This window comes from Trematosphaeria pertusa (assembly GCF_010094035.1).
Source record: "Trematosphaeria pertusa strain CBS 122368 unplaced genomic scaffold BU26scaffold_25, whole genome shotgun sequence".
Taxonomy (NCBI): domain Eukaryota; kingdom Fungi; phylum Ascomycota; class Dothideomycetes; order Pleosporales; family Trematosphaeriaceae; genus Trematosphaeria; species Trematosphaeria pertusa.
In genome coordinates this window covers 109,535-136,786 of record NW_022987236.1, presented here as the reverse complement: position 1 = coordinate 136,786, position 27,252 = coordinate 109,535, and the positions used below count along the sequence as shown (strand labels likewise).

General features: G+C 55.9%; 12 protein-coding genes across 12 annotated transcripts; 7 read left to right on the top strand and 5 right to left on the bottom strand.

The window, feature by feature from the left end:
- Positions 1–54: 54 nt before the first annotated feature.
- Positions 55–2,162, top strand: BU26DRAFT_571996 (gaba permease; the record flags this gene model as incomplete). Its single annotated transcript, XM_033834199.1, has 9 exons — positions 55–151; positions 212–268; positions 321–409; positions 462–627; positions 676–874; positions 934–1,176; positions 1,229–1,454; positions 1,510–1,939; positions 1,990–2,162. 9 exons carry the CDS (start codon positions 55–57, stop codon positions 2,160–2,162), a joined length of 1,680 nt encoding a protein of 559 aa, XP_033676147.1.
- A 544-nt stretch (positions 2,163–2,706) lies between these two features.
- On the top strand, positions 2,707–5,047 carry BU26DRAFT_441104 (uncharacterized protein; the record flags this gene model as incomplete). Its single annotated transcript, XM_033824437.1, has 4 exons — positions 2,707–2,868; positions 3,016–3,506; positions 3,666–4,370; positions 4,432–5,047. 4 exons carry the CDS (start codon positions 2,707–2,709, stop codon positions 5,045–5,047), a joined length of 1,974 nt encoding a protein of 657 aa, XP_033676146.1.
- Positions 5,048–6,606: 1,559 nt separating this feature from the next.
- Positions 6,607–7,907, bottom strand: BU26DRAFT_469233 (BCNT-domain-containing protein). Its single transcript, XM_033825312.1, has 2 exons — positions 7,554–7,907; positions 6,607–7,499 (listed from the first exon to the last, which is right to left on the bottom strand). The coding sequence occupies exons 1-2, from the start codon at positions 7,889–7,891 to the stop codon at positions 6,767–6,769; spliced, it is 1,071 nt and encodes a 356-aa protein (XP_033676145.1). The 5' UTR covers positions 7,892–7,907; the 3' UTR covers positions 6,607–6,766.
- A 242-nt stretch (positions 7,908–8,149) lies between these two features.
- BU26DRAFT_535412 (uncharacterized protein) lies at positions 8,150–9,905 on the top strand (the record flags this gene model as incomplete). Its single annotated transcript, XM_033831287.1, has 3 exons — positions 8,150–8,642; positions 8,740–9,047; positions 9,096–9,905. 3 exons carry the CDS (start codon positions 8,150–8,152, stop codon positions 9,903–9,905), a joined length of 1,611 nt encoding a protein of 536 aa, XP_033676144.1.
- Positions 9,906–10,076: 171 nt separating this feature from the next.
- Positions 10,077–10,762, bottom strand: BU26DRAFT_180861 (uncharacterized protein). The gene has a single exon (XM_033820387.1). It carries the CDS (start codon positions 10,614–10,616, stop codon positions 10,248–10,250), a length of 369 nt encoding a protein of 122 aa, XP_033676143.1. The 5' UTR covers positions 10,617–10,762; the 3' UTR covers positions 10,077–10,247.
- A 1,149-nt stretch (positions 10,763–11,911) lies between these two features.
- BU26DRAFT_180858 (uncharacterized protein) lies at positions 11,912–12,468 on the top strand. Its single transcript, XM_033820386.1, has one exon. It carries the CDS (start codon positions 12,083–12,085, stop codon positions 12,380–12,382), a length of 300 nt encoding a protein of 99 aa, XP_033676142.1. The 5' UTR covers positions 11,912–12,082; the 3' UTR covers positions 12,383–12,468.
- A 79-nt stretch (positions 12,469–12,547) lies between these two features.
- On the top strand, positions 12,548–13,724 carry BU26DRAFT_525344 (uncharacterized protein). The gene is made up of 2 exons (XM_033830486.1): positions 12,548–13,249; positions 13,300–13,724. The coding sequence occupies exons 1-2, from the start codon at positions 12,555–12,557 to the stop codon at positions 13,451–13,453; spliced, it is 849 nt and encodes a 282-aa protein (XP_033676141.1). The 5' UTR covers positions 12,548–12,554; the 3' UTR covers positions 13,454–13,724.
- Positions 13,725–14,316: 592 nt separating this feature from the next.
- BU26DRAFT_441228 (uncharacterized protein) lies at positions 14,317–15,242 on the top strand (the record flags this gene model as incomplete). Its single annotated transcript, XM_033824448.1, has 2 exons — positions 14,317–14,577; positions 14,652–15,242. Coding segments are annotated over 2 exons (852 nt in total), but the record flags the coding sequence as incomplete, so codon positions are not given.
- Positions 15,243–15,480: 238 nt separating this feature from the next.
- Positions 15,481–16,703, bottom strand: BU26DRAFT_181100 (uncharacterized protein). Its single transcript, XM_033820388.1, has 3 exons — positions 16,607–16,703; positions 16,490–16,544; positions 15,481–16,330 (listed from the first exon to the last, which is right to left on the bottom strand). The coding sequence occupies exons 1-3, from the start codon at positions 16,607–16,609 to the stop codon at positions 15,882–15,884; spliced, it is 507 nt and encodes a 168-aa protein (XP_033676139.1). The 5' UTR covers positions 16,610–16,703; the 3' UTR covers positions 15,481–15,881.
- A 1,477-nt stretch (positions 16,704–18,180) lies between these two features.
- On the bottom strand, positions 18,181–20,579 carry BU26DRAFT_441056 (uncharacterized protein; the record flags this gene model as incomplete). The annotated part of the gene is made up of 4 exons (XM_033824434.1): positions 18,181–18,228; positions 18,279–18,643; positions 18,692–19,532; positions 19,581–20,579. The coding sequence occupies 4 exons, from the start codon at positions 20,577–20,579 to the stop codon at positions 18,181–18,183; spliced, it is 2,253 nt and encodes a 750-aa protein (XP_033676138.1).
- A 1,326-nt stretch (positions 20,580–21,905) lies between these two features.
- BU26DRAFT_181431 (uncharacterized protein) lies at positions 21,906–22,785 on the top strand. The gene has a single exon (XM_033820389.1). It carries the CDS (start codon positions 22,110–22,112, stop codon positions 22,581–22,583), a length of 474 nt encoding a protein of 157 aa, XP_033676137.1. The 5' UTR covers positions 21,906–22,109; the 3' UTR covers positions 22,584–22,785.
- Positions 22,786–25,474: 2,689 nt separating this feature from the next.
- On the bottom strand, positions 25,475–26,699 carry BU26DRAFT_525338 (phytanoyl-CoA dioxygenase family protein; the record flags this gene model as incomplete). The annotated part of the gene is made up of 1 exon (XM_033830485.1): positions 25,475–26,699. Exon 1 carries the CDS (start codon positions 26,441–26,443, stop codon positions 25,478–25,480), a length of 966 nt encoding a protein of 321 aa, XP_033676136.1. The 5' UTR covers positions 26,444–26,699.
- Between the last annotated feature and the right edge of the window lie 553 nt (positions 26,700–27,252).

Genomic DNA, 27,252 nt, shown 5'->3' with positions numbered 1-27,252 from the left:
GCCTTCGTAGCTTCCATCCTTTCTATCGTCTGAGAAGATTTGGGAGCACACGAGATGGCGGAAGAAGTGCCCAAATATGATCCGGAGAGACAGGCCTCTTTGACTGGAGTCGCCGAGGGTCTCTCGAGCGAGGATGACGCCGCCGTCTTGGGTAAGCAGCTCAGAGCTCTGTGTTAGGTCTAACATCAGTTGGGACTGACGACGGCCACAGCGAAGCTTGGATACAAGCAAGAATTGCGCCGCAACTTCACGATGATCGAAGTCTTCGGTACGAGACCGCCGACTGCGGCTCCAATGCGCCGTATCTAACCCGGAACCAGGCATTGCATTCTCCATCATGGGTCTCCTACCTTCGATAGCGTCTACACTGGCATACTCGCTGCCAGCCGGGCCGGCTGGCTTAGTTTGGGTCAGTGGATAGCGCGACTTTGTGGCCGGGCTGCTGCTGACTTCATGGGAAGGGCTGGTTCACGGCGAGCGCGTTTATCTTCGTTGTAGGACTGGCAATGGCGGATCTGGGCAGTGCTATGCCTACTTCCGGGGGCCTCTATTGGTGGACGCACTACTTCGCCAGCCCGAAGACTCGTAATGCGTTGTCCTTCCTCGTTGGATACAGCAACACGCTAGGTAAGGCGAACTCTTCAAAAGTGAACTTCAAGGATGCTGATGAAACAGGCCTGGTTGGCGGTCTTTGCTCCATCGATTACGGCTTCGCCCTGATGTTCCTCTCGGTTATCGTCATTGCGCGTGACGGGAACTGGACGCCATCGAACGGCATCGTCTACGCCGTGTTCATGTGTTGCGTGCTCGTCCACGGCGTCCTCGCCTCTACCATATCAAAGGCTATGGCAAAGTTGCAAACGGCATTTGTCATGTATGGTTCCTATCGCCGTGAATCCCCGTTTCTGCACGTTTGCTGACCTCAAGTTGCAGCGCCAACTTCATACTTATTTTTGCAACCATTATTGCTTTGCCCGTCGGACGAGCGAGTCAGCGGAACGACGGCGAATTCATCTTCGGGACGACCGGAAATCTCACGACGTGGCCTATTGGATGGGCTTGGTTTCTGAGCTGGCTTAGTCCTATTTGGACGATCGGTGGTTTTGACTCCTGTGTGCACATGTCGGAAGAGGCTTCCAACGCGACGAAAGCTGTTCCTTATGGCATTCTGATGAGGTGAGTCATGAACCATCGTCTCTCCAAGGATACCAAATTAACAAGATATCAGCATCGGCAGCTGCTGGTTGTTCGGCTTCATCATCTGCATCGTGATTGCTGCTTGCATTAGCCCCGATATCGAGTCTGTTCTAGGCTCGCCATTCGGGCAGCCTATGGCGCAGATTTACTTCGATGCGCTTGGAAAGAAGGGAGCACTAGCGCTTATGAGCCTGCTGTTCATCGTCCAATTCCTCATGGGACTCAGTATTCTCGTCGCTGTCAGTCGGCAAAGTTGGGTACGTCACCCCCTTCAACATTGCTCTTGTATCAGCACTAACAACGCTCTTGAAGGCCTTCTCCCGCGACGGCGCTCTGCCTTTCAGCAAATTCTTCCGCAAAGTCAATGCGCGCCTGTTCATTCCCGTTCGCGCTGTGTGGGGCTGCGTTTTCGTTGCGCTCATCCTTGGACTCCTCTGTCTTATCGCTCCTGCAGCGGCAGCGGCGCTCTTCTCTCTCGCTGTGGCTGGCAACAACGTAGCCTGGGGCACGCCCATACTCTGCCGTCTCGTGTGGGGTCAGAAAAAGTTCAAGCCCGGGCCTGTCTATACCGGCGACAAGCTCTCGAGACCGATCGGTTGGCTGGCGATCGTGTTCCTGTGCTTCGGCATCATGCTTGCCATGTTCCCCGCTGGAGGACCAGATCCCACACCGGAGACGATGAACTATACCGTTGTCGTTAACAGTGCGGTATGGGGAGGCGCGCTGCTTTACTATTTCATCGGTAAGTTTTCCGCCGATGTGCTTCGAGGTTTGAGTGCTAACGTGCTATAGATGCGAGGAAATGGTTCACGGGACCTAAGATAACACTTAGTGAGGAGGATCTAACAGAGGAACAAGCAGCTGCGATTCGTGAGGAGGGCCTGCAGATTGAAGGGCTGCCCGCGGCAGCTGAGAGCGTTGAGGGCGAAGGCATCACCGAAGCTGATCCGGACAAGAAGGCGTAGAAGGGAGATATATTAGGGTAAGGTGAGCGGAAGATCATAGATCAAGCTCATATATTGACAGGAGGTGGTAAGCGATGGGAGAGCACTCAATCGATGCTGCAGTCAGCCCTCGTGTCAGCTCCGTTTTACCTTGCCATGATCATTTCTGACGCTGCAGTCCAAAATTGCCCGTGGCTCTTCTCGCGCGAGACCTCCTTGTTTCCGCCCCCACTGTTCATATCGTGCGACCAGTCCAGCCGCATGAACTTGAACTCGGCCGCCAATGACATTCCCCGGATCACCGTATTCTCGGACGCGGCGACAGGCTGTAGTGGTACATCAAGGCGACACGGCAGACACGGCAGACACCACAATGATACATAGCCCGCCCGGAACCGGCTCTTGTGAGGAGCCAGTCGACCACATCATGGATCCCCATCATTCGACTCAAGCGATGGCGTTTAATCCACCACGTCCACAATCACCGGAAAGCGGTACCGAAAGTCCGTTACGGGAAGGAAAGAATGTACCCCGGCATGGAGGCGCTAGCTCCATCTTTCTCCCGATGGCGATATTGACGGACAAAACTTCGGCATGGTGGCAGCGTAGGAACGTGCTTCGCCTATGGTGGTGGGAAGCCATCTGCTGCTGTCTTGTCGTCGCTGCGCTCATCGCAATCATCGTCACCGCCCGCGACTACGACCACCAGCCGCTTCCGCAATGGCCGGTACGTATGTTTTAGTGCACGTGCTAGTACGTCCTTCGACTTCGGAAAGCTACCTCCGGGGTTTTTTATCAGATCAAAGCAAAGAATGTTGAAGCCCGTACTATCATGAATACGAAATGTCAGCTAATTTTTCCCTCATCCTCGCAGTATGGAATATCCATCAACACCTTCATCGCCGCCTACAGCGTCGTCATGAAAAGCGCGGCAGGCCTCATCCTCGCCGAAGGCATCAGCCACCTAAAATGGACAAACCTCAAGAAACCCCAGGCCCTCCGCAACTTCGACGTGCACGACCAGGCGAGCCGCGGACCCTGGGGCGCCGCCCTCCTCATCTTCTACGACAAAGGCCTAAGCTTCTCATCTCTCGGTGCCCTAGTCACGATCCTAATCCTCCTCTTGGAGCCGTTCTCCCAGCAGATCGTACGGTTCTACGATTGCACGCAGCTTTCCACGGGAGAGGTTGCTACGATTCCGAGGGCGAATGTCTTCTGGGAGCCGGGCCTGCATGAGTGGGCAGGACGGGAGACGATTCCTTTCCCCGTGAGAAATGCGTTTTATCAAGGATTGTTTGCCACAAATCAGCCGCCGGTTACGGCGGCTTGTCCGACGGGGAATTGTACGTTTTCTGAACGCTATAGGTACGTACTTGCTAGTGTAGAGGCTCTTGCCAATCCTAGTTTCGATTCGTGAGGCTACTCCTGGAGGCCTTCAAAGAATAATGGGTTGGCATGTGCGCGGATGCCACCTCCCCTGTTCTAATATCGATATATCTGCTAACATGTACGGCCCGGTCACAGTTCCGTAGCTTTCTGCAGCTCCTGCGAGGACGCCACTTCGCGCTTGATACGAACGGACACTTACCCACAGTTCCCCACTAACATCACCGGCTTCAATGGCTCTTACACAGTCCACTACATCAACGTATCATTGCCCGATGTCGTCACGTACCAGGGAAGCGTCGACGTCCCTGGAATGATGCCGCTCAGCCTCATCCGCAGCAACGGAACCTACATCAACGCGGGCGCCGTCAATCCCAACCCCTCCTTCATTTCCAGGATCGGCAGCGACAGCAGGGTCGGCATCATCCGCTGGGTGCAGCCGGACTCGTACATGGGGTACACGTGCTCGCTCTGGCCGTGCATGAAAACCATGTCGGCCGAGATTGTAGCTGGCCAGCTTCGCGAACGCGTGGAAAGCGAGACGGGTTCAAACTTAGCGGAGACGTTTTCTGGCGCAGTCAAGTATACGCAGAGTCTGACTACCGCGGACCTCGACTGCGTATCGCCAGAGAAGAAGCAGGTTCTTCGAGACTTAGGTTACAATTTCACAGATTCCCAACGCTGGTTGCCGTATTATGTCCGGGATGTCAATGGAACACTGGATCCGGGATATGACTCGTCAGACTACTGCTCCGGCGCTGATATCGACCCGCATTGCCAGTTGGAAGGGGAAGAATACCGACTGCCCAAGGAACTGTCCGAAGCAGTTCCCGCTCGTTGCATGTACGTCAGAAACCCGCATCCCTCCCCACCCTATCGCACCTAGTCTTGCTAATCATCTCAGCTATACGCTAAGCGAAATAGGCATGTCGAGCATCCAAACCATTCTCTTCAGCCAAATCTTCGAAGGCAACCTCACCGAGTCCGTCAACTACGGCTACGAAGCCTACGACGGCCCCGCGACGCTCATGGCGCTCTGGAACGCCGGCAGCGGCAACGGCACCCTCGCGGACATCAGCGGCGCCATGCACAACGTCAGCAGCGCCATGACGACGCACATGCGCATGAACGGGCTCGCGAACTTCACCGTCCCCGCCGAGGGCCGCATTTTTTACAATACGACGTGCATCCGCGTGCGCTGGCACTGGCTTGCGTACTCGGCGGCGACGGTCGGCCTCACGCTCGTGTTCTTCGTCGGCATGGTGGTGCAGGCGCGCATTGATCAGGCGCGGCTGTGCAGGCAGTGGAAGAATGGGAGCACGGTGCCGTCGTATCATGATTTTAAGTCGAGTGCGCTGGCGCTGCTCTATCATGGGTTGGATTGGGACAGCCAGAGAGGGATGAGGGACTTCGGGGCGAGTAATTGGGAGAAGGAATTGGAGGAGCGAGCAAAGGAGATTACGGTGAGACTTGTGACTACAGAGCAGGGGTGGAAACTGTCGACGCAAGATAGGCGATGAGTGGAAGCGTTTTGAGGGATGAGCTATTACGTGGCAGCGTTGTTAGGGGGCAGAAGAGATTCCGGCTTCGGTCGCGAGATGTCGAAGTGCACTAAAGGACTTCAGGCTGAGCAATCGCGAGCAGGACTGGGAAGAGAGGGGAAGGGAGATCATGCGTCTAATGGAGAATCAAAGGGTACTGAGTGACTTCATGTTCAGCAATCCCGAAGAAGAGATTAGAAGAGACGGCAAAAGAAGACACGGATCCTTTGAGCACGCGACATGCGCAACACCTTTTCGAAATACATACAACATTCATAAAGTCCTCCAGCCTCCAGTATCCGGAGTTGGAGTCCCTTCCCATACAATTAGTCCTCCCCCCAAGGCCGGAGCATGCTCATCTCTTTCGTAGCGCACTCAGGGCTGCGACAATTCTTCGGCGGAGCCGCGGGCGGAGTGATGTCCTCATAGGCAAGAGAAATTGTCAGTACCACCTGCACAGGTAGAGTTGCGCTCAAAATTCGAAGAGAATCTGCCGAACCCAAGGTGGTAGAGACAGAGCCCGTTTTCTCATAATTACAAGTAGCCTTTCGTGCGCGCCTCCCTCCGCATTTGAAGAGAAAGTAGTTGGCGGCGAAGGATGAGGAGGAGGCTGCCATTCAAGCACGTCCGTGAAGAACAGAATGTCGGAGTTAATGTATTAGCCTAGCTTGTGGGCGAGGAAGAGGCTGAGACGGGAAACAAGTAGATGGAAGTGGCATCGTTCTTGAAGGGGATGTGCTTCGCTTGGGCCATTTTTGCCTCGTGGTGGTGTTGTTTGAGCTTGGTGAACATGGTGTTGTGGTAGCGGTGGTAGCAAACGCACCCCGAACAACCCCAAGAGAGAAAAAAAAATCGAATTCCCACCTCAACAAACCCGTTTTCCTCGTCTGCATTCGTAACTCCGGCGTCGGATACCGCGCATCGTACTCCCGCGGGACAGGCGCTCGAGGATCCGACTTCGCAACAAATCCGCCCACGATATTGACGATAGGAATCCGCCTGTGTTGGAACTCTCGGCCGAGGTAGTTTTCGTTGTGTTGGTCCGCACGTTGGGTGGCGTAGCGCGAGGAAGCGTTGGCTGGTCGTGGTGCGTTGGAGCTCGAGGTATAGCTAGAGCAGTCCTTGCTCTTCTTGCCGAAGCACAGCCAGGCACATGGTGATGGTGGAACGAGGTGGATGTGGGATTGGTGGTCATGGGGTGCTTCAGAGGTTTGAAAAGTCGTTGAAAGGGGTGACTCTGGATAGGTGGTTGTGGGGTACTTTGGACTTTGATGAGTTGCCGAAGTGGCGACTGTGGATAGGTGGCCGTGGAGTTCTTCAGACTCGAAAACGTCGCCGAGAACGTGACTGTATGTGTTGATGGTAATGTGGAGCTGAGACGTGGATTGCTGATCGTAAGATGCTTCAGGGCTCTGAGAGTAGTCGAGATGTGACTGGGTGTGGAAGAGTGGTGGAATGAGTTGATGTCCTCGAAGAAGGGAGAATGGGGGGGTATATATTCTTTTCGCAGGACTCTAATTCTGGAACGCTAGTTCAAAGTCCTTTTCAAATGCTGACGAAGAACATTCTAGTTTTCTATGAAGAAGAGGTGGTTGCACGCGAGCGTGGTTATACTTTGGTTTTTCTATGTAGCAATAATGGGTATCATTTCGAAACAGTTCTATGCAAGAACCCCGAAGATGGGCGCACTGCATCCGATCATAACATAGCAGCGGTCTTCAACCTCCTCCTTTCCTCTTCCTTCCTTGCCTCCACACCGGCCAAGAAGTCCATTCTACCTAGGTATGCCTCCTTCGTCTTGCCATGAGTATCCAGCTCCTCGGCAATACCTTCCTTGTCGACAAAGCCGGTCCAATCTAGACGGGATTTATCAACAACGTTGAGTTTCTGTGCCTTGTCCGGTTTCGCCTTAGTCGCCTCTGGTGCGGCCGCATTTTCTTGATCGGCTGCTGCGATTGTACGCGTTTTGCGCGGATATGTGAGTTGATACTCTGGGGGCAGAGTACGGACGTAGCCGGTCGGGTTGGGGTCGAAGCGTGATGGTCGTCGGGGCGGACGGCGAACCTTCGGCTTGTCATTTTTGGCGGTAGAATCCCCTTTGCCTTCTTCGACGGTCATCTCCACTGCGGGCTCCACCGCTCTCCAGCCGTCTGATAAATGCACCTCGAGCAACGACTGCGGAATCTGCTTCTCTTCGGTTGTGCGCTGCCCGGCGAATGTGTAGATCTTCTTCACCGTTACCTGCTCCTCCTCTTCCCCGGACACGGGCAGATCAGCGCCGGTGGCTCCGATTTGACCGCTCGACGTATCGTTCTCCTGTGCTTTGGCGTGGTTTAAGGGCTTTAGTGGAGTGGTAGACATCTGCGCCCAGAGCGCGTCCACATCGACGGTAGCTCCCTCGGTGCCGGCAAGAGGTTTTCGCTCTTTCTGCCTATACAGCTAGCGCATCAGTGTCTTGAATTATCTGCTGTAGGAAGGAACTTACTCCACCCTCCTTTGCGCCCTGGTCTTGATCAAGCCGCCCTCTCCACCTTCATCCGACAACAGCGGGTCATCGTCGCCTCCCTTTTCGCCCTTCCGCTTCTTTGCCTTACGTTTCCGGGCTGCTTCTATAGTAATTTCATCTCCAGAGTCCAAGTCCTCGTCCACAGGCGCCTTCCGCTTCCCTTTGCCCTTGCGAGGCTTCTTGGGCGCATCGTCTTCGGAGGAGGAGCTCGAGGGTTCGTCGGCGGCGGCGGCGTTCGGGTTGAAGTCTTCATCGGAGGACTCGTGGTAGTCCTCTTCTGCGTCTGGGACATCATCAATGGGATCCATGGGCGCCATTCCGATGTTGAGGGAGGAAGTGGAAGCTGCACGCGAAGCCACACAGAACGAGGGCTCGCAATGCCAAGATGATCGACGACTAAGGCAGAAGCGGTTAGCGGCGATGCGGCCGGGAGCTTGCATTCGGCAGTGACGTGGGCGGGGCGCGTCCAAATCAAAACAAGCGCTCCGCGGCTCACCCATCATCACAACATCACCCTGCCCACCACACAATGCGCATACCCCCCGACTGTTGACACCTCGTACTACATCTCAACAATGGCTCCGGTCGAACCTGACGCGATCGCGCGAACAAACGCAAAGCCCATCGCTCTTTTCTCCGCCCAAGTCTTGCTCGTCGCCGGTCTCACGACCCAGGTCTTGCTCACTGCTCGTCGCGCCGCGCGCTCGCTTCCTCCCTCGACCTCTACGCGCAAACAGGAGCCATTCCGTCGTCGTCATGCGATCGTCTTCTCTACTCTCGCGCTCTTGTCTTTGGTGTCGGTAACGACGTTCGCCGTCATGTGGCGCGCTCTGTCGTACCTGGAATGGGCGGAGATGGGCAGTCATGAAACCCCGGGTAGCCTGTGGACGGGCTGGTATGGTACCGGAGACGAGGGCGTCGGTAGATGGAGGCTGGGCGATTGGTTAAGCGACAAAGATTTGGTACGCGAGTCGGACATGGTGGCAGTTTCCAAGCCAGAGGCCTTCCTCTACACCAGCCAGCATTTTGTAGGAGTCTTAGGAAATGCTATGTTCATGGGTATTGAGGGTAAGAGCATCTCAATTTCTGGTTCTAAGCTTTAGATGGCTTGGAGCACGCCCTGCGCAGTATACTACTGAGATGCTCGCTCCTAACCGTCATCCAGGCCGCGGACGCAATTTCTCCGCCGCAACCATTGCATCATTCGTCGTCCTCAGCGCATTGGGTAGCCTTGGATATGCGCTGAATCTCTTCTTCATCACCGTGCTGTACACTCCTATGGCAATACACAGCGAAGACACGCCCCGACACGACGCTTTGTTTGCCCCGAAGCCCGCGGTATATTACGTGCCTATCATCCTTTCTGTCCTGGCCCTCAATACATTACCGACGCTCTTGGGCAAAGGCGAAGATATCACCCTTCTCCGCTATGGGTACCTCCTTGTACCACTCTTCCTGGCTTTTGCACCACAAGTATGTGACACTCCGTTTTAGTGAATGCATTTTGCTGACTGGAGACAGATCATCCCCTTAGCGTTGGGTCACCAGCACACCTCCAAGGCCTCAGCGCACCGGTCCCTTAGCAGGGCGTTCTATGCCTTGGCAGTGACCTCGTTCGTCCTGCACTGGAAGCTGTTCGGGTTTACGTTCTTGGTAAACACGCCTCCAGAGCAAGCATCCGTCTATGACCTACTCAAGAACGCTGTTGGGAAGCAAGGCCAAACAAAGCCGAACAGACTGCTTGCTGGCATTGGTAACACTGCACAGAAGCTCAAATTGATCAGCAAGCATCCAGCCATAAGCGTCACGACGCTTGACGTCCTCTTGACTACCACCAGCCTCCTCGTTTGGACCTTCACTCGCGATCTAGACGTAGAAGCTATCTTGGGGAACAGCGTCCTCTCTTTTCTAGCTCCCCGCAGGGCAGAGAAGCATGTTGCGTTCGACTCAAAAGCTAAGACTGCAGACGAGAACGTTGAGCTTGAACCGGCCGTGCCGGCTGTAACTCCGCGAAAGCGCGGGCGGCCAAGGAAGAGCACTCTCACAAACGGCGCGTCTTCAGCTTCCGCTTCCTCGACCGGTACTCTGAGGAGAAGCAACAGAAGAAAAGGGAAGAGTGACTACGAGTCGGATGCGGAAGAAGCTTATGAGCCAACGGAGTCTGCTAAGAAGGAGGTGGTACAGACTGTAACCGACGGCGCAACGGCTGCGGAAGATATCGTTCACGGCGGCGAGGCAACGGCACTCGCACTATGCCTCGCATTCATCGGTGGGCTTGGTCAGCTAGCTGCAGGCGTTTTAGGAGCTGAAGCGACCGGCACGGGAGAATAGATCGAGTTGCCGCTGCACCGCAAATGACGGGCGCATGGTTCTGGGCAAATGCTCTGTTGCTAGATGGTCAGCCAGGAGCTGATATTCACGTTGTGCCCAAGCTCAGGAAAGGCAGACGACGTCGGTTGGATGCGTGCTGCATGGGGACCAACTTGCAGCATCTCGAGCCATGCCGCCGGAACGACGCTTCTAGGTGAGATTCGGACGGGAGGAAACACCTGATCGATGTGTACTTTTAAGGGGTGCCGGTTCTGCAGCTCGAGCTGTGTTGATATGGATGGCGGATGTCTGCATGATACCTATATTTGCGTTGATATGGACGAAGGGTGGTTTGGAGTTTTGTCAGTCGATCACGTCCCGATGTGCGTTTCGCGTCGTTATGAGGGCTCGTCTCGTAGCAGAAGCTCGTTTTCGGTTCCCGGGCACATGCACATGTGTCATGGCGATGTCGATAGAGTATCTCCAGCGCAATTTATCCGCCTGAGGCATTGACTGCAGCCACCCTGGATGGCGGAACCGAGGTCTTGCCGAGATACCTACGTCGACTCTGGTGTCTGTATACGATATACCGAGACAGCAAATGCTGGCATGTGCCGTAACAAGCCAGACCTGTGAACAGCAGCATGTTAATGAAGCTACGAATGAGGCAGTCCACGATAGCCGGTGAGGCGCGCCTTGCCGTTTCGGAAGCGGACGCCGATCACTTGTCATGCTCCAATGTCCATGCTCCAATGTCCATGCGCGTGTATGTGATACACGTCGCTGCGTACTGCTGCGGTCACTGATAGTGATGCTCCAGCTGTTTTGGACAGCGGTGTGCCGGCGCGTCTGACAGGTGGGATCCCCGTTTGCTCGTTTGCTGATATCAAGCGTCGGTTGATTGTTCGTGCAGTCGGATGCTATCTACAGTACGGTCGTACGGTCTGACGGCAGCACCGCGACCTGTGCGACCTTGCTAGACCGCGACGCATGGTCTCGCCGGCGACAGGTGAGCTGTTGTGCCATGTCTGGACCTCGCGGGTGGACCCGATGCTCGCAACCCGATCCGCCGGGCGGCCACGAGGAGGCTGCTCGAGGCTGCTCGAGGCTGCTCGAGTCATCCTCGCGCGACCGCGGCCCTGTGCGTGCCCGAGGCCGTCGTGTGTTGGCGTGTCCGTCGTCCTCGACGGCGGTGGTGAGGCAGAGGTGCCAGGAAGCGGCGCGGTGCCTGAAGATCGCTGAGCGCTTTTACGCCTCCTGGGTAAGCGACGCCCGTGCGGATGACACCGCCAGCGACCTCTCCGACTCTTCCTATCGCGCCAGATCGCGCTGCTCCGCTGCGACTCGCGTGGCGGCGTTTTCTTCTTCTGCGCCGTGTCACCGTCGCCCGCCCGGTCCCGTCGGCGAGCCAGCGAGGAGAGGAAATCCTTGCTATAGCGGCCGCGGCCAAAAAGGCCCGCGCCAGCCTCTGTGCTCTCCTCCTCGTCCGCCGCCCCAAAGCAGCAAAGCCGCACAGCCGTAGGGCCCGCACCGAATAATAAACCGTCCCCCAGCGGGCCTGCTCCTACGCTCCGTCCTGGTCGTTTGGGCTAACCGGCCGGCCCAGGGGTGCGGCCCAAAGCATACCACTACCGCAGGCCGTGCACCTCTACGAGACTATTACTACCCAGCCATGGAGGTGAGCATCCGCGCCTTTCTTTTCCCTCCAGCGCTCCCACTCCCAGTCCCGCTCCCACCGCTCGCCGTAAAAATTTGCCGCTGCCATAATTTCTTTGCGCGCCGCGCCTTCTCAGCCCTGCCCTCCTCCCACATGGCGCCCGTCCGCAGGCCCAACATGGCTTGACCGTCTCGTGCCATCCGCTTGGGGCGACGGCCCTTCAAGTATCACGCTTGTAGAACCTCAAGGCCGCTCTGATTCCCCCCCCGCCGCCAATCCTGCCCTCCTTGCCGCCTCCCAGCAATCTCTCTGCACCGAGTCCTCTTTGTCAGACACGTCACCCCAGCGCGCCTTCCACGTTTGCGAGTACCACGCTTCACCACCGCAATATGCCCGTCAGGTGAACGCCCCGGAGACGGTCGTGCCAATTCCGCTCTTGCGCTCTGACGGCAGCGGTCCGCGAGCATTTACGTCTCTTTTCTCTTCGTTCCTCTCCTTCTGCTCGTTTCAGCGTTGATACCCTGTACTACCTCACCCCGTCATGGATTCCAGTCACCGCCCTTTGTCAGCTTCTCAGCATTCTCTTCCCGATGACTCGCGCCCCGCCGAGGGCGAAGCCTCACAGGCCGGCCCCTCGCGCCTGAAGCCTGGAGCTCAGTTGACCCTGATGCGATATCTGCAGGACCTCCCCGATGCGGAAGTTCCGCCTACTGATCCGGTGCCTCCCCGCTATCACACTGGACGCTTGCCCAATAGCAAGGCCGGCGATGGCAAGCCGCGGCTGCTGCTCATGGGCCAGAGAAGGTGCGCGAGCCTGCCGTGTGGAAGCTTGGTTGGCTGACTGAGCGCTGCAGGAGTGGCAAGTCGTCAATATCAAGCGTCGTTTTCCACAAGCTGCCGCCCAGCGAGACACTGTACCTGGAGACGACGACGCGCATCAAGAAGGAGTCGATGCAGTATGTTCTCTCCCCAGATACCGTTTCGTGCCGGCGCTCAACACCATCAGCTCCTTCATGGACTTCCAAGTGTGGGACTTCCCTGGCCACCTAGACTACTTTGACCCCGCCTTCGACGTGGATAACATCTTCGAGGAGATCGGGGCCCTGATATGGGTCATCGACGCGCAGGACGAGTACCTCGAGGCCATCATGCGCCTGAACACCACCATTCTCAACCTTCAGCATTCATACCCCAACATCAACGTCGAAGTCTTCGTGCACAAGGTGGATGGGCTGTCAGAAGACTACAAAGGCGATACCTTCCGGGACATCATCCAGCGCGTCCAAGACGAGCTGTCAGACCACGGCTACGAAAACGCGCCCGTCTCCTTCTATCAAACAAGTATCTACGACCACTCCATCTTCGAAGCCTTCTCCAAGGTCATCCAGAAGCTGATCCCGCAGCTCCCCACGCTCGAAGCACTGCTGAATAGCCTGTGCAGCACCTGCCACATCGAGAAGGCGTACCTCTTCGACATCATGAGCAAGATTTACATCGCCACGGATACGAGTCCTACCGACATTGGGAGCTACGAAATCTGCTCGGATTACATTGATGTTGTTATAGATGTCAGCGAGATATACGGGTGGGATCGACCAGCCGAAAATGGGCGTACGGAAATTCAAGAGACGGGCAATAACGATGCGGAGAGCCTTATCACGATGGAGAGGAAGGGGAACAACTATCTATACCTTAGAGAGATTAACAAGTGAGTGCGAAGTGATTGTGCCGCCACCGCTTCTCTAATCGGTGACCTAGGTACCTCGCTCTCATCTGCCTCATGGGCGACGATAGTCCCGCCGAGAAGAAAGCTGTCATCGACTACAACGTGGGCGTATTCCAAGCCGCGCTCAAACAAGTCTTCCCGCGGGCGGAAAGAGAAGTCATCGTTCCAGTCACTTCCCCGTCATGATTTATTCGTTCTGTTCTTTCGGACTATCCTGTTCGAGTTGGAAAGGCCATTGTCGGATTACTGTACGGACCTATTCTTGACGGCCTACGACAAAAGTTTTAGATTCTAATCACGCATGTGCTTTTATGAAGAGGCATGATAGGAATAAGTTAGGTGCCGGAGAAACACGTGTATCATAGCTATACAAAGGAAGGCTCAAGAGCTAGAGGCTCGAACAGCCTGGGCTGACATTCTTGCCAGCCTATCTAACAATACACACGGCTGTGAAACCCTTCGAGAACCTGTATACCAGCTCGGTCTTCCATAAATCAGTGTAAGACTTGAGCCATAGAGCTATTCGGGGTGTAAACCTAAAACATCAGTCCGAGATACGCGCGTCACTGCCACTACGTCCTACGTCATGTGGCTAGTGCCCGTGGCGCCCCGGATGACATAATTTTGCCAAGCCTTCATACTCCATCCAATAGCGTCGCCCTCAAACGTAGTTACAGCCGACATCCCAGAGCCGCAATCTAAATTCGCGACATTCACCCGTTGTATCGTACTGTAGCGGGGCCTCGGACCGTTTTAACGTGCTTGCAGCAGGTGTTCGATGAAGGACACCATGTTCACATCACGTTTCACAATATTACGAACCTCAGTGGCTTGAACGTTTTCCTGTGGTGACATGGTGTGAGGAAAGGTACGAAGGCCCAATGGTACACCGATGACTGCCAGGAACTAAGTAAGACGAATGGATAGTCAGGAGATATCGAAGATTTGAATTGCGTGCTACACCAACCAACCATATTTTCACGACTTTCCGGCCGACCCTCCGCTTCTCACGCACCTGAACAACCATTCATCCGTCTCGTCCGAAGAGCCTCACAATGGCAGCCCGTTACCGGCGCCCCGCGCCTACCGGATCCTCTCCCGAATCCTCCCCCGAGCCCTCCAAACCGCTCAAAGAAGCCGCCGAGTCTTCTCAGCCCGGCCTCTCAATCCTAGACATCCTGCGAGTGCTCGGCGGCATCCTCCTCCTCAGCAGCGGCATCAGCTACCTCTCCACAAGCGGAGAGTCCATGACATGGGGCTACAATCCCTGGTGGACACGCGCGCGAGAATGGAAAGCTCTCCTCACCCTCGTACTGTCCCCTCTCATCTCCCCTCCCTATCCTCGCAAAAGCCCCGCAACCGCTAACCCCCGACGACTACATAGAATCGCCCCGTCTATCTCACCGATGAGGAGCTGCTAGCCTACGACGGCACCGACCCCACCAAACCCATCTACCTCGCCCTCAACGGCACCATCTACGACGTCTCCGCCAACCCGCACACCTACGGCCCCGGCGGCTCGTACCACTTCTTCGCCGGCCGCGACGCCGCGCGCGCCTTCCTCACCGGCTGCTTCCAGGAGGACCAGACGCCCGACCTGCGCGGCGTCGAGCAGATGTTCATGCCTATCGACCCGTGGGACAAAAAGCCCGCCGACTCCGACTCCGACTCGCCCGAGGAAGCCGCAAAGAAGAAGGCCAAGGAGGCGGATATGAGGAGAAAGGCAGGGAGGCTGACGAAGCAGGAGTTGAAGAATAGACATGCGAAGGAGTTGAGGAGCGCGCGGAAGCAGGTCAAGGAGGGGTTGGAGCATTGGCACGCGCTCTTTCGCGGGGATAAGGGGAAGCCTTATAGGAAAGTTGGCGAAGTCAAAAGGGAGAAGGGATGGTTGGAGAAGTTGCCCAAAAGGCCGCTGTGTGAGCAGGCGCTGAAGAGTCGGCCGGTGAGAAAGTATGATGGAGGTGGAGCGGAGTAAGTGAGTGGGAAAACTGAGAGCGACCTCACGGCTTGGAATTTGATACAGCCATCGGAGTAGATAACACTGACGCGATAATCATATGAAGACTATCTAGTAAACTTACATAGCAGAGTACGGTGGAACTCTTTTTGATGAGGTTAAGCCCTGGATATAACCTTTCACCTGCTCTATTTCCTTCAGATCCGAGTTATGCGGTGGCTCGATTATAACTCCCAACAACGCTACACTTGCATCTTCAAGCTGGTTTGAAGCTCGAATCTTGGGATTCTAAATCGACGGAGGCAAAAGTCCATAGCGGCCGTCTCGATTGACGGAGGTTTGGGTATTTTGAACCTATTCAATCAGTACATGGCATGCTTTACAGAGGTTAATATTCAGATCCATCACCATACTATTGTCCGGTCAGTCAAGTAACTGTGCCTCCAGCACAAAGCACTTCTCAAGGAGAGCAAGGACCTTCGACGTAGAAATCACTTGTCCCGCAAAACCAATGGAACGGTGCGTTGGCGACGAGTATGCATTTTCGGATCCTTTTCATTCAATACAGAATCGACACTGATCATGGGCGGGCGAATCACCCAGCCTGTCCTCTCAAACCATGTCCGCCATGAGCATGCCCAATGTATGACCCTTCCATCATGAAGACGCCGACCGATAATGGGGAAGAGGAATGTCGAAAAGCTGAAAAGACCCGAGTCTTGCATCCACCGCCGTTTTCATTCTTTCGAGCCGCTTAGTCTGACGCTCCAACCGCTCGTGCTGTATCATGGTTAGCATATCTCCATCAAACACTTTCGTGCCGGTCCCGGCCCCGACTGCACCACATCCGCCCGAAGAGGTGGAGCAAGCCGCGGAAAAGTACAGGATAGACGTACTGTAGACGGTCAACTTGGAGTGGCCCACAACCTTCTTGATCTGACCCCTCTCCTCGAGATCGGTAAGGGCTCTCCGGGCGAGCGAGCCGTTGATCTTGAGACGGTCGACCAGCGTGGCGACGGTGATGAGGCGGTATGATTGCACATCCTTGTTGAGCTTGTCCGCGGTGGTCTTGTCGAGGACGACGGCGTGGTTGGCCTTGTCCTTAACTGTTCCGTTGTTAGTGGCGATGGCCAAATTCCAGCGTCTGCGGAAGGTTGGGACGAGCTTGCGGAGCGAGGATGGAACGTGGAAGCGCAGAAAGCCACGATAGGATATTGCGACAGATATCGGGGGGGTATCGAGGCTGGGAGTGCGATATCACGTACCCTTTCCCTTGGACCACTTCTTCTTTTGCTTCTTGCCGCCGGTTGCTGCAGGTGCCTATTCAAGTCGTCAGCAATCTTCTTGCGCGAGTTACAGGCAGTTTTTGCAATCGAGCATACCATGTTGATTGATGTGGTGGATGTGCTGAGAAAGGTCTCCTGTCGTCGGTCGATGAAGTCAAATTGGAAGTGCGGAGTTGAGGACTTGGCGCGCTGACTAATACCGACAAGCGAGCCGAGAGACAGCACGTGACTTGGCGTCCATCTCGCCCCGCAGCCATCTCAACCTCATCGGAGCCCAGAGCGCTGCCATGACATGCAGTTCCCACTGTCACGAGAGTGCGCCGATATTCGAAGAAAGAAGAGGTAATAGACACGTGCCACTTCCCTCAGCGACGTCGGCACTCGGAATTATCTTCCCGCGCTACCCTGCTTTCTTATTTCTAATCTCTCCCAGGCCCAACCCCAACCAAACGTCCCGCCATCAAGTTTATTTCGCTATCAATATCCGCCAGCGACGTCACCAGGTCACGGAGCTCCCTTCTCGAAATCCCTTAGAAGCGCAAATCAATAAACCTAGCGTATCGACTCAGCGATCTCGCTTACCCGGACCTCACCCGGACCTTGATTGCGGCCGCTAGAAGAGGCAGGCGTCATGCCCCAGAGAATATATATGGAACATGTCCCGAGGGGTCTGTGGAAGGTATAGGGCGATCCGATGATCGTCCATCAGGGTCCTAACGGTCGTGAGCAGGGGGCATGTCCATCCGACGGCAAGGTAACAGCAAGGCGGAGAATATCCGGACTTGCTGCATGTTGCCGCTGATGCTCGGATAGAACATACTCCCTAGCTTTGTATAAAACGAAGGGAGGAGGGATTGATTGGGCTCTATATCGCTCTAGAGGGCTCCAAGCGAGATAATGCTAGCCGCGCGTTCCAGAGTATGCGAAAAGGTGTGTAGGTGCTGTGGGCTATGGTTGGTCAATCGCACCCACCCTCCATCAGGAGGACCAAGAAAAGTCAGAGATAACGACCTGCATGTCGGCACACACTTAATATTGATACACCGAGACCGCATGTAAACTTTTGAGCTGTCCGGGACGCAATGATTGCGGAAAGAGATGTGGAACATTCTTTTCCAATTACATGGGGGTAGTTCGCACTATTCCCCAGGACACTTGCAGCCAGCCAACTATGCCCTTCATTCGCGCTTTCCGCTCCTATTCTCTACGATTTTACAAAAGCGCAGAGAAACAGTTAATTGATGAGAAAGAAAGGAGACAGAAAAAAGAGAGGGTGAGAAACACGCCACACCAAAAATCGAGACAGGATAAGAGAAACAAAAAGGATCCTAAAGCCAATCAGATAGATGTTGCTAGAGGAACAAGGAGATAGAGACAGGTGTGAAGGCAAGGAAAATGAAGCTTCGGCTAGAAAGCCAGGAAGATCTTCCTTGCAAGTGTTACTTTTTCCATGCCAACACCTTCTCGCTTGCTCAATCCCTTCGAGCAAGCGTAGCTTTCTCTATCTGATTGCAGATGCTCGCTAAGACAGATGAGAGACAAGTCCGTCGTAACCAGAAAGTGGAACAGAGCTAAGGTCAACTCATGAATGCTAATTGCTCCCGTTCCCAAGTACTCAGTTGGAAAAGTTTTCGCCAAGACGCCATGTCCAGATGATGGATGCATAATCATTAGAAGAAATGGGTGTGGGGTTTGGATAGCTCGTGTACCTCCATCTCCTATACAGCAGTTAGACAAATATGGTTCAGCATGCAGGGACACGACTTACCATTTTGAAGGAGTTGAGCTCTTCCTTAATCTGTTGGGCGAGCATAGGCGTGAGTCTGTTGCACGTCGCTATCTCTCCACGTCGATCATAGTCGGATGCTGACCACGCATCGTAGAATTGGATGCGAGGGCTGAATGAGATATTCCTCAGGCCCCCATGAGGTGTATTCGGGAGGCTTCTGGTGCTCGGGTTGGCAAGACGGGCCGGCCTCGCGAAGTAGTCATCTCCGTTGACATGGGACGGCCCGGGCTGTGGCCGGTCGTTGTTCGGAGTACTAGGCGCGCTTGATCTCGGAGAGTCGTTCGGGTTGGGCATCTCTGTGGGATGAGTAATGTGCGAAGGAGTGTCCGAGCTAGTTGCTGAGCCTGAGGGTGTTAGAAATACAATCCGCGGCCTTGATGCATGCAGCTTACGTTTGAGGATGCCCTTCTTAATGGATGAAAGCACTTCAGCACGCTCCCGGTCTCCACCAATAATGCTCTTTCGAGGCATTGACTCCGCTGCAGCAACTGCAGCGCCATTGGCGTCTGCACTGCGACCGGCATCAAGAGAATTGCGCTCCAACCTGGGAAATCCTGTTCCCCCACCCGTTTGATCGTGGGGATCAGCGTTCACGTTCACCTTCTGTCGCTCTGCCTCTACAGTGACCATGGACACCTGGCCCACGCTAGCCTTCGTGACGGGTCCGTCTGCAGCAGGTACCCCGATAACCGACTTGGGTCTGAAGAGTCCCTTGATGGATCTGGTGCCCTTCTTCATTCCGCTGCCCATCTTCCTCAGCATGATTGACGCCGAGGACGCTGTCGACGAGATGGACAGGTTGTCAGTAGAGCCGGCGAACCCGCCTTGTCCAGAATAAATGCCAGCACCGATGCCCGCAGCCTCTTGCTTCGCAACAATGGCCGCCTGTTCTGCATCTTCCTCACTTTGGTATCTTTCTTTCCTCAGCTTAGCCCGCTCGGCAGAGAGATTATTCTCGGCAGAGGCACGACGAAGCTCTGCAGCACTGCCAAAAGAGAAGGCTCGGCGCAAGCGTGACTTCATGCCTTTGCCTCCTTCTTTATCGTTCAATGCCGTGAGCTGCTTCACCGCTGGGCTTGGAGCAGTCGGCTTAGCCGGGCTCGGAGGCTCAGAAGGCGACATCGGATTCGACAGCGGGGAGGGAGCGATGCGTCGGGCCGGCTCTGGCGCTTTTGATGCAGATGTAGCGGGTGCCATTGCAGAATTGCGGAGGGATGTCGACTCCTGACGGGACTTCGAAATGATTAGCACGGAGTGTCTCATAATGAGGGCGATACTCACAGAAGGCCTGTTGGAGGCGTTTGAAGAGACACTACCTGAGCTGCCTTGCCTCTCGTGGCTTTGGCTCGAACTGGGCCGGCTCCCATGGCGGCTCGAGCTTGATTGCGGTCGCAGCTCTTGAGTTGTTCGCTTCGTAGACGTTACTGGAGCCTTAGGAACAGGAGCGAGGAGAGCTGGACCAGACGCCATGGTATTCGCATCTAAGCCGCTGAGGCTGCGTCTTCTATATCGCTTCGCCGGATCCGTCGAGCCGCCTCGCGAAATCTGCATGTCGTCTACGCTGCTAGCCCGGTGGTGGCCCGGTCTCACAGGCAGAGGTAGATCTGACACATTCAATGGAGGAACATTATTATGTCGCGCTGCGCCCGAAAAAGCGGACGCACCAATTGATGGCGATTGTTGGGTCGGGGTGGGCGTGGACGAGGAAGCCGTCCCACTATTGTTGGAGTCGGTCCTACCCGCACCTCGACGATATCTGCCTGGTGAAGGCTTCACGGGAGCATCTGACAGAGAAAAAGAGAGGTCCGGAACGGAGGTGGAAAGCGTGATCGAGGCGGGGAAGTTGTCGACGGCAGACTTCCTGAGGTCGCTGTCATCCTTGGAGGGGAATGCTGGAGCAACAAGCGAGCGACTTGACGAGCCCGAGGTGGACACGGTCGAGTCGGATGAAGACGAGGGGTGCGAGGGATGGCCCAGCCGAGGGGGATTGGCCGGCGGACCAAAATGCTGGGGCGTCTGCTGGTTCGGCGCCGACGAGGACCTGCTCTCCTGCCGTAGCTGCGGCGTGCTGGAGAAGGCGTACGGTGCTATCGGTGCAGACGTGCCCCTGTATCCCGCTCCTCCAGACTGAGAATTGTACGCCTGGCCCCGTGGCATCTGCGACGATCGTTGCTGTTGGTGGTGAGGCTGTGCCGGCTGGTTCTGGAAGGCATCGGAGGAAGAATGTAGCATCGTAATGGAGCCGGATGTTTGAACGATGGGCGCGAGTACCTGAGCCATCGGAAACCCTCACGAGACGGCTGTCAGGTGCTCGAACGTGGTCGACGTGCGCTCGTTCGGGGTGTGGTGTGGACGGCGGCCGAGGCGAGCAGCGAGGGATCTGGTGACGGACGCGTATTAGCTACAAGGCCATGGTGGTGCGAGAGACGCGGGCTGGAGGGGATGGGGATGGCGGGCGGGTCGCGATGAGGCAAAGGTGGGTGAGGAGCAGAGCGCGGGTGGGCTGTGGAGGGCGTTGTGTTGTTGACGACGTACCCCTTTCGCTGGATGGGCGGTGCCGCGGCGGGCGATTAGAGAGAAATACCTGGTACGAAAGGAAAAACGGCGGGATATTAAAACAGCGGGTAGAATGCAACAAAGTCGTCGGGAGCGCTGGAGAGGCTGTCGTGAATCGACGGAGCTGGCAGCGTGCACCAAGCCTCCCACGCAGACAGCTTAAGCCTGCATTGGACGGGCGGCGGGCGTCAATGTCGACCGGGGGGGCGCTGAGACCGACGGGGTGGTCAAGAAGTGCAAGCAGAAGGGAAAGAATACAGAGAGAGGGAGGGTGAGGGCGGCGTTTGGTGGAGCGTGGTTTGAGGGCGGGAGGTCAACGAAGTAGAATCCAAAGGGGGCGTCCTAACGCGGCCTAGCGTCTGCGCACCGCTCGGTGGTCCAAGCAGCGAGCTTCGACCGTCACTCACGCCAGTTCGGTCAGGATGATGGCTTGTTGCGGTCGTCGACTGTCCAGATGGCGACGGCGGGCTCGACGGCGGGCTCGACGGCTACGGCTGTCTGTCGCTTGGTGGCCACTGTCACGGGCGGCGCTGTGCTGGGGACATATTCCCCCGGCGCGGCGCACAGCAGGCTGCGGACAGCGGCACACGGCTGCTGCGCGCGAGCCGATCTACACTGCTGATTCCGTCGCCGAGTATGGAGGCCTCTACATACTAGCCCGGCCGTCGGCCTATCTGGGGACTGTGTATACCTAGGTAGGGCGCACTGCGCGCTTCTGATATTAGGGAGCGCACGCAATTCCCCCGCCTGCACTTCAATATCGCCACGACCAGAATCTTCCGCCGCTGGCCCTCCGCTACTGTATCCCGCCATAGCGAGAGCACTGCGGCGGGCTCGATGATGCATAGCAACGGCACACAGCAGCCTGTTCACGCTCGCCGTCACCGCCTGGGAGAAGCTGCTCGCTCATTCCGGGCGACGACCGCTTCCGAGCGAGCAAGATTCCGAGGCGACGCAAACGCATGCTCGCCCGCATTCCAGGGGGGCCGGGGCCGCAAACAAAAAGAAAAGCGCTCGCTTTGGGAGCAGCAGGCGGGACGGCGGCATTACGGTACGGTGCTGTATAACGGCTAACAAAGGCTCGCCTTGACGCGTATCTGGACTAGAGAATACGAGCGACGAGTGCGCGACGAGGCAGCGAGGCCGATACAGACGGGGGGCATCCTGTGCGAAGTGGGGTTCACGCAGCGTCCTCCACCGCGGCTGAGGGCGCTGCAGCAGGCTGGCGAAGAGCGGTGGGAGGGTGCAGGGCGCATGAAGCACCAGGCCAGCAATTGTGGCCAGCAATTGTGGCCAGCGGATTCGGCCAGGATGGCGCCGCAGCCGTGCGGCAACGATAAGGGTCGAGGGATGATGGCAAATGCTCGTGAAGACCAGCACTCCTGGGCGGCGGGCACCGACATGCTAGGTACCCCGCCTGCGCCTGCGGACCGAGAGGCGCCACCGGCCGGGGCTCTGTCTGCTGTTCATCTGAAAGTACACACATACTGGATGATATCAACACCCCTTCTCCTGCTCCGCCAGCCGGCCGGACGCGCATGCGGACGCAGCCATGGGTCCTGCGGCGCTCGAGGCACGCCGAACAGCCAGATCTCTGCAGGTCCTCATCTTGATTGCTGTCGCCGGCCTGCGCTTGGCGGCGGCGGCGGCGGCGGGCGATGCAGGCATCATGCCAAGGCGTGGGGAAATAAAGCGCCCGGCGACGAGATGCACGATGCAGGGAAATGATGGTGTGTTTGACATTGTCCCCGCCAGCCCGCCTCACCGAGCATCATCTCTCGCAGATTGCGCGACGCGGCCGCCTGCAAGAGACAGATTGCACGCTCAGGACGCGCGCGGGGAGCTCGACAGCTGTTAATAAAGACGGCGTCGGGCGATCGACGAGCATCACGACGTCCATGTCCGCGGTCCCCACAGGAGAGGCTTGCGGGCCCGGATGACGCGAGTGTTTGGACAAGCCCATTTCGAGCCGTCTCCTTTTTTAGACGGCCCGGCCAATCACGCCGCGCGCGGGGCCAAAACAAAAATTACATAGGAACGCCTTCCAGAATCGTCCCGTCGTCAACATCGTGCCCACAAGTCGACAGAAGCCCGCTCGTGATGGAGTTTCGGCGCACCAAGGTCGTGGAACATGCGGTGCGGACGACCCTCCGCGACTGAGAGGAGCCAATGCTCTGGTTCTTCCGCCGTCGCTCGGCCGCCAATTCCGATTCCTCCGTCGCGTGGACACTACAAGTCGTGCGTTTCTTACAGTATACCTACCATTCCATCACCCGTTCTGCGATCCACTGGCAGAGAGTAAGCCACCAGTCCTCCCGTTTCTGCGGCTAACACGCGTTGAATCATCGTCCAGGGTAAGCTTTCTCTGCCGTTCTGCAGCTTCAGCGAACCATCTTCGCCAACTAGCTCTGGTCTGACGCGTCCTCAGCCCACCGAAAACAATTCTGCGCAAAAATCGCGACGTCCGCCGTCTCTTTCGGAAGAGGCCCACCCACCTTGGAAGTCCTGGAGCCCATCTGTCCAATGCGCTTTCTTTCTGGCTCGACTCGCTTGCTTGCTTGAAATGGCAGTCGCAGCCCACCCGCTCTTTCCCAATTGGTTTCGAGTTGTATCTCGCCCTGAGTACTTCTCCCAGGCCAACATGTCGCCTCTGTCACGCGTCTCAAGTCACACCTCGATCGCTCAACAAAATTCGCGTCTCGCTTTCGACATGTCTGTGGAACCCGTGTCTTGGAACGACTGGCCAGCGGCATCCATCCGTCACCAACATTCCCAGATCTGTCCAATGGCTAGGGAAAACTAGCAAGACCCGCGTTTCAGAACTTTGTGGCTGTCCCACGTCATGCAGATCGCCCGAGGCCAGAAGCACACAGTCCTTCCGGCACGTCTTCCTACCCGGGTCCGATGGGTAACCTGATCGACAAGTGTTTCCACGTCCCGTCACCCGCTGGATCTCGGAGTGGGTCCGCGACTCAGCGCCACAGTCTCGGGATTTCCAGAGTCTCTCAACTCCAAGTACCGGTCTTAGCGACCGTTACTTCGCTTCGGCTACTGCAGGACGCTGATGACTCTGGTCGGAGCACATTGATGCACCTGCTTGACCTTCTCAACCGTTGGCCGAGTTGCATGTGCTCGAGTGCACAACATTAACCATACTTCATATTATCCGCCCGACAGCAGTATCTAACTGGCGGAAGCGTCCAGTCATTACCGCAAACTCTCTCTCTCAATCGTCTCACGGCATGGGTTTTCTGTTTGCCTGTGACCCACACCGCTTCAACTCCCGCCAGCCTGGTGAGACGTCCCCCATCCAAGCGCATACAATGCGTATAGCAGAAGTCTGTCTGAGCCAGACTTCGCCGCGGTTCCCCCTTTAAAACAACAAACAACAAATGATCATGCGACTCAATCTGTACACCCCTTCTCTAGATTCGACACCTTCAGCTCGTCCGTCCCGCTCTGTAAGCATAGGCTGCTTGCTCCGCCCCATTCACTCCAGTATCGTGCATACACAGCCCGGCCGACCTCCCTAGAGGTGGGTGACTTGCGCAAGCAACAAGCAACAAGCAGAACTGTTGGGACTTAACGAGCAACTATACCCGGAATTATAGCCAGGTAGGAGCATTGATTCCCATCTATGCCGACCCCTATAAATCTAATTCGTCTGACTGATGTCATTGAGTCACCACGGCGCTGTCAAAACTCCCCTGCTGGTGCGAACTTCAGCTGAGACATTGAGGTGGTCCCACATCATCTTCAGCGCCGCCGTTTCGTCGCTGGGCTTAGAAGTCGCTGGAATGAACGCTTGACACGTAATTCCACTAGAAGCGCGACGAAAATTCTAGTACGATCTTCGCTATGACGCTAGCTTTTCCTGATCCTTCGACGCATCGTCAATATCGCTCAGGTCAATGCTAGTAGTAATCGGCATTTCAGGTGAGACTTCTAGTATCTTACGACGCGGTTGTCTTATTAGCTTCGCTGGCCATTCATAAATGTCCTGACGAAGCGTAGAATTGACGCCGCGGTCGGATGCCTTTAACACTTGTCGTTGAAAGGCCTTCAGGTTTGGCTTTCCCATGTCGAAGATTGAGACTTCTGGCCTGGGCACCTAGGTATATTTCGCCTAATGCCACTACAGAGCAACTGGCTATGCATCGAGAAGTCTTCTCTACTGTCCGTAACGCTGCTATTGTTGTATTCGCCGAAGCGCATCTTCGGAGCCTGTTTGAACGTTGTGCGTTCGTCTCAGAAAAGAGAGCCTAAAGTACTTTAGCGGACAATGGTCATTGGAAGACCGCTCGTTTCCACGAGGGGAACTTATGCTGAGACTCTACACAGTAGGCGTGAACATGGGAGGGGGAAGGGGAAGAGTATGGAGTCCTGTACGATAAGTTCGGTCTCTATAGCTAGGCCAGGGGCGTGAACCTACTTGGTAAACGCCGGCATTCTTCAAGTGATGATACTTATTGACACTCATCTCGTGATAGGGGATACCGTACTACGCACGCATAGTCACAGTGCCAGACCATGTCAGAAGTAGAACCTCACATAATTAGTATAGAACCACTACATACAATCCTATATTCCCCCATCCCCTCCCCTCCCTTCCCTTCCCTTCCCTATTCATCCTTGCTAAAGAAGCCCACATCCCCACTCGTCGCACCCATCTCCACAAGCTTTTCCCTCATCAGCGCCGCCCTCTCCGCCATCTCGGGCTCGAAATCATGGAAATCATACTCCTTAACCCACTCGCCCACCCCATGCTGCAGCACATTCCGCGCCCGCTCCGCGCTCCCCAGCGTCGTCCCGATACTGCCATGCAGCGTCATCCTTTCCTTCGTGCTATCATAAACCCCTCGGTGCAGAATGTTATTATTGTAAAAGGCGACTTCGCCCGCCTTCAGCTTCACGACGAGCTGGTTCGGCATGTTCGGTTCGTATGGGTCTGCGTTGCGCTCGACATCCGTCCTCGCGCGCTTATGCGACCCAGGCACAACGACGAGGCTGCTATCATCCCACAGCGTGAGATTCCACTGCGCATGCCACCCGGGCTTGCCCAGGCGCTCCAATTCCTCCTCCGCACTCGCACCAGCCGCGATATCGTCTCTATGCCAGCGCAGCGCGAAATCGCGCTCCGGCCGCACTAACATGTTGTACAGCTCCATGGTCAAATCCTCCTCTTTGCATCCAATCAGCGTAGCTACATACCGCAGCAGCTCGCTATCGAAGTAGGACTTCGCGAACGTGAGGTGGTCTGGGTTCGAGGGGTGCAGCAGATGTTGGACCCCCCAGATGCCATTGGATGCGTCGGACGGCCACGGCGGGAATTGCTTGGGGAGCGTGCGGATGTAGGGCCATTTCCCGGAGCGCGCTGCTTCTGTGGAGCGTTTTGCGGCGGCGCGGAGCGCATCGAGGTTGAAGGATGGGAAGAGGGAGGCGGGGAGGACGACGAAGCCGTCGCGTTCGAGGGAGGCGAGGGCGGCTTTGTAGGGGTCGGTGGGGTTGGCGGTGCCACTCGTGATTGCGCCATTCGTAGTCGCGCCGTTAGCAGTGGGGATTGCTGGGGATTCGACTGCGGTCGCCATTGCGTGAGTCTGGAATGTTCAATCTGGGGAGTGGCCTAGGAATTGAGAGCCGGAGAATGGAGACATGAGGTTGAGAGTTGAGGAAGATATAAGTGCTTCGGAGGTTATCAGCGAGCGTTGTAGTTGTGATGTGTTCTCCATGTAACGTTGAGGTGAGGTTGAAGTGGGATGTAACTACCCCGCAGCGCGGACATTCATCACCAGGGCGATCGTCCCTTTCCTGCTTTGGCTGGCGCCATTCTCGGCTGTTTACTTCAATCAATGCTCTGAATGTCCTGCAACGGTCAAGACCTTCTCAGCATGATCAGCTATATGTGATGCAACCGGAGGTAACGTTGCGGCACCGAACGCGTCACTCGCTTAAGTGTTCGAATATATGATAGTAACACTCCAAGTAGATTGCAAGGAAGCCTAATTAAGAATTTATCCAAGAGGCAGTGTAACCGGTAAGGATACATGTAGAGAAAGACATTGGACATTGGGGTAATGGAGGGTATAGAACGGAGGATCAGGATATAAGGGTAGAGCTAAATACCCGAATTGAGGAAAGTGACAATGACAAGGGGTAGAAGTGCCGAGGTCTACATCTTCGGTTCCACCGTATGAGTTTCTTCCCTACCATCTTCTCGACTGTTGAAGGACGAGGACAGAGGCAATATGTTTAGATGAATGGCTTCAGTGAGGCTTTCGGACTGGCCCAGGGAGAGGCCGCGATGCCATAGCAGATAAGAACCGAAATGATATCTGTGTCTGGGGTCAACAACAAGAAATAGTAGTAAAGGAAATGATATAGAAATAAGAGAAGGGTC

Coding starts and splice junctions, on each gene's coding strand:
- BU26DRAFT_469233 (XM_033825312.1), bottom strand. CDS start 7,891: ATGGCGCCCATGGATCCCATTGATGATGTCCCAGACGCAGAAGAGGAC. Junction 7,500..7,553: donor AGGGCGCAAAGGAGGGTGGA/GTAAGTTCCTTC, acceptor CTAGCTGTATAG/GCAGAAAGAGCGAAAACCTC.
- BU26DRAFT_180861 (XM_033820387.1), bottom strand. CDS start 10,616: ATGACAAGTGATCGGCGTCCGCTTCCGAAACGGCAAGGCGCGCCTCAC.
- BU26DRAFT_180858 (XM_033820386.1), top strand. CDS start 12,083: ATGGATTCCAGTCACCGCCCTTTGTCAGCTTCTCAGCATTCTCTTCCC.
- BU26DRAFT_525344 (XM_033830486.1), top strand. CDS start 12,555: ATGGACTTCCAAGTGTGGGACTTCCCTGGCCACCTAGACTACTTTGAC. Junction 13,250..13,299: donor TACCTTAGAGAGATTAACAA/GTGAGTGCGAAG, acceptor TCGGTGACCTAG/GTACCTCGCTCTCATCTGCC.
- BU26DRAFT_181100 (XM_033820388.1), bottom strand. Junction 16,331..16,489: donor GAAGTGGTCCAAGGGAAAGG/GTACGTGATATC, acceptor ACAACGGAACAG/TTAAGGACAAGGCCAACCAC.
- BU26DRAFT_181431 (XM_033820389.1), top strand. CDS start 22,110: ATGAAGCACCAGGCCAGCAATTGTGGCCAGCAATTGTGGCCAGCGGAT.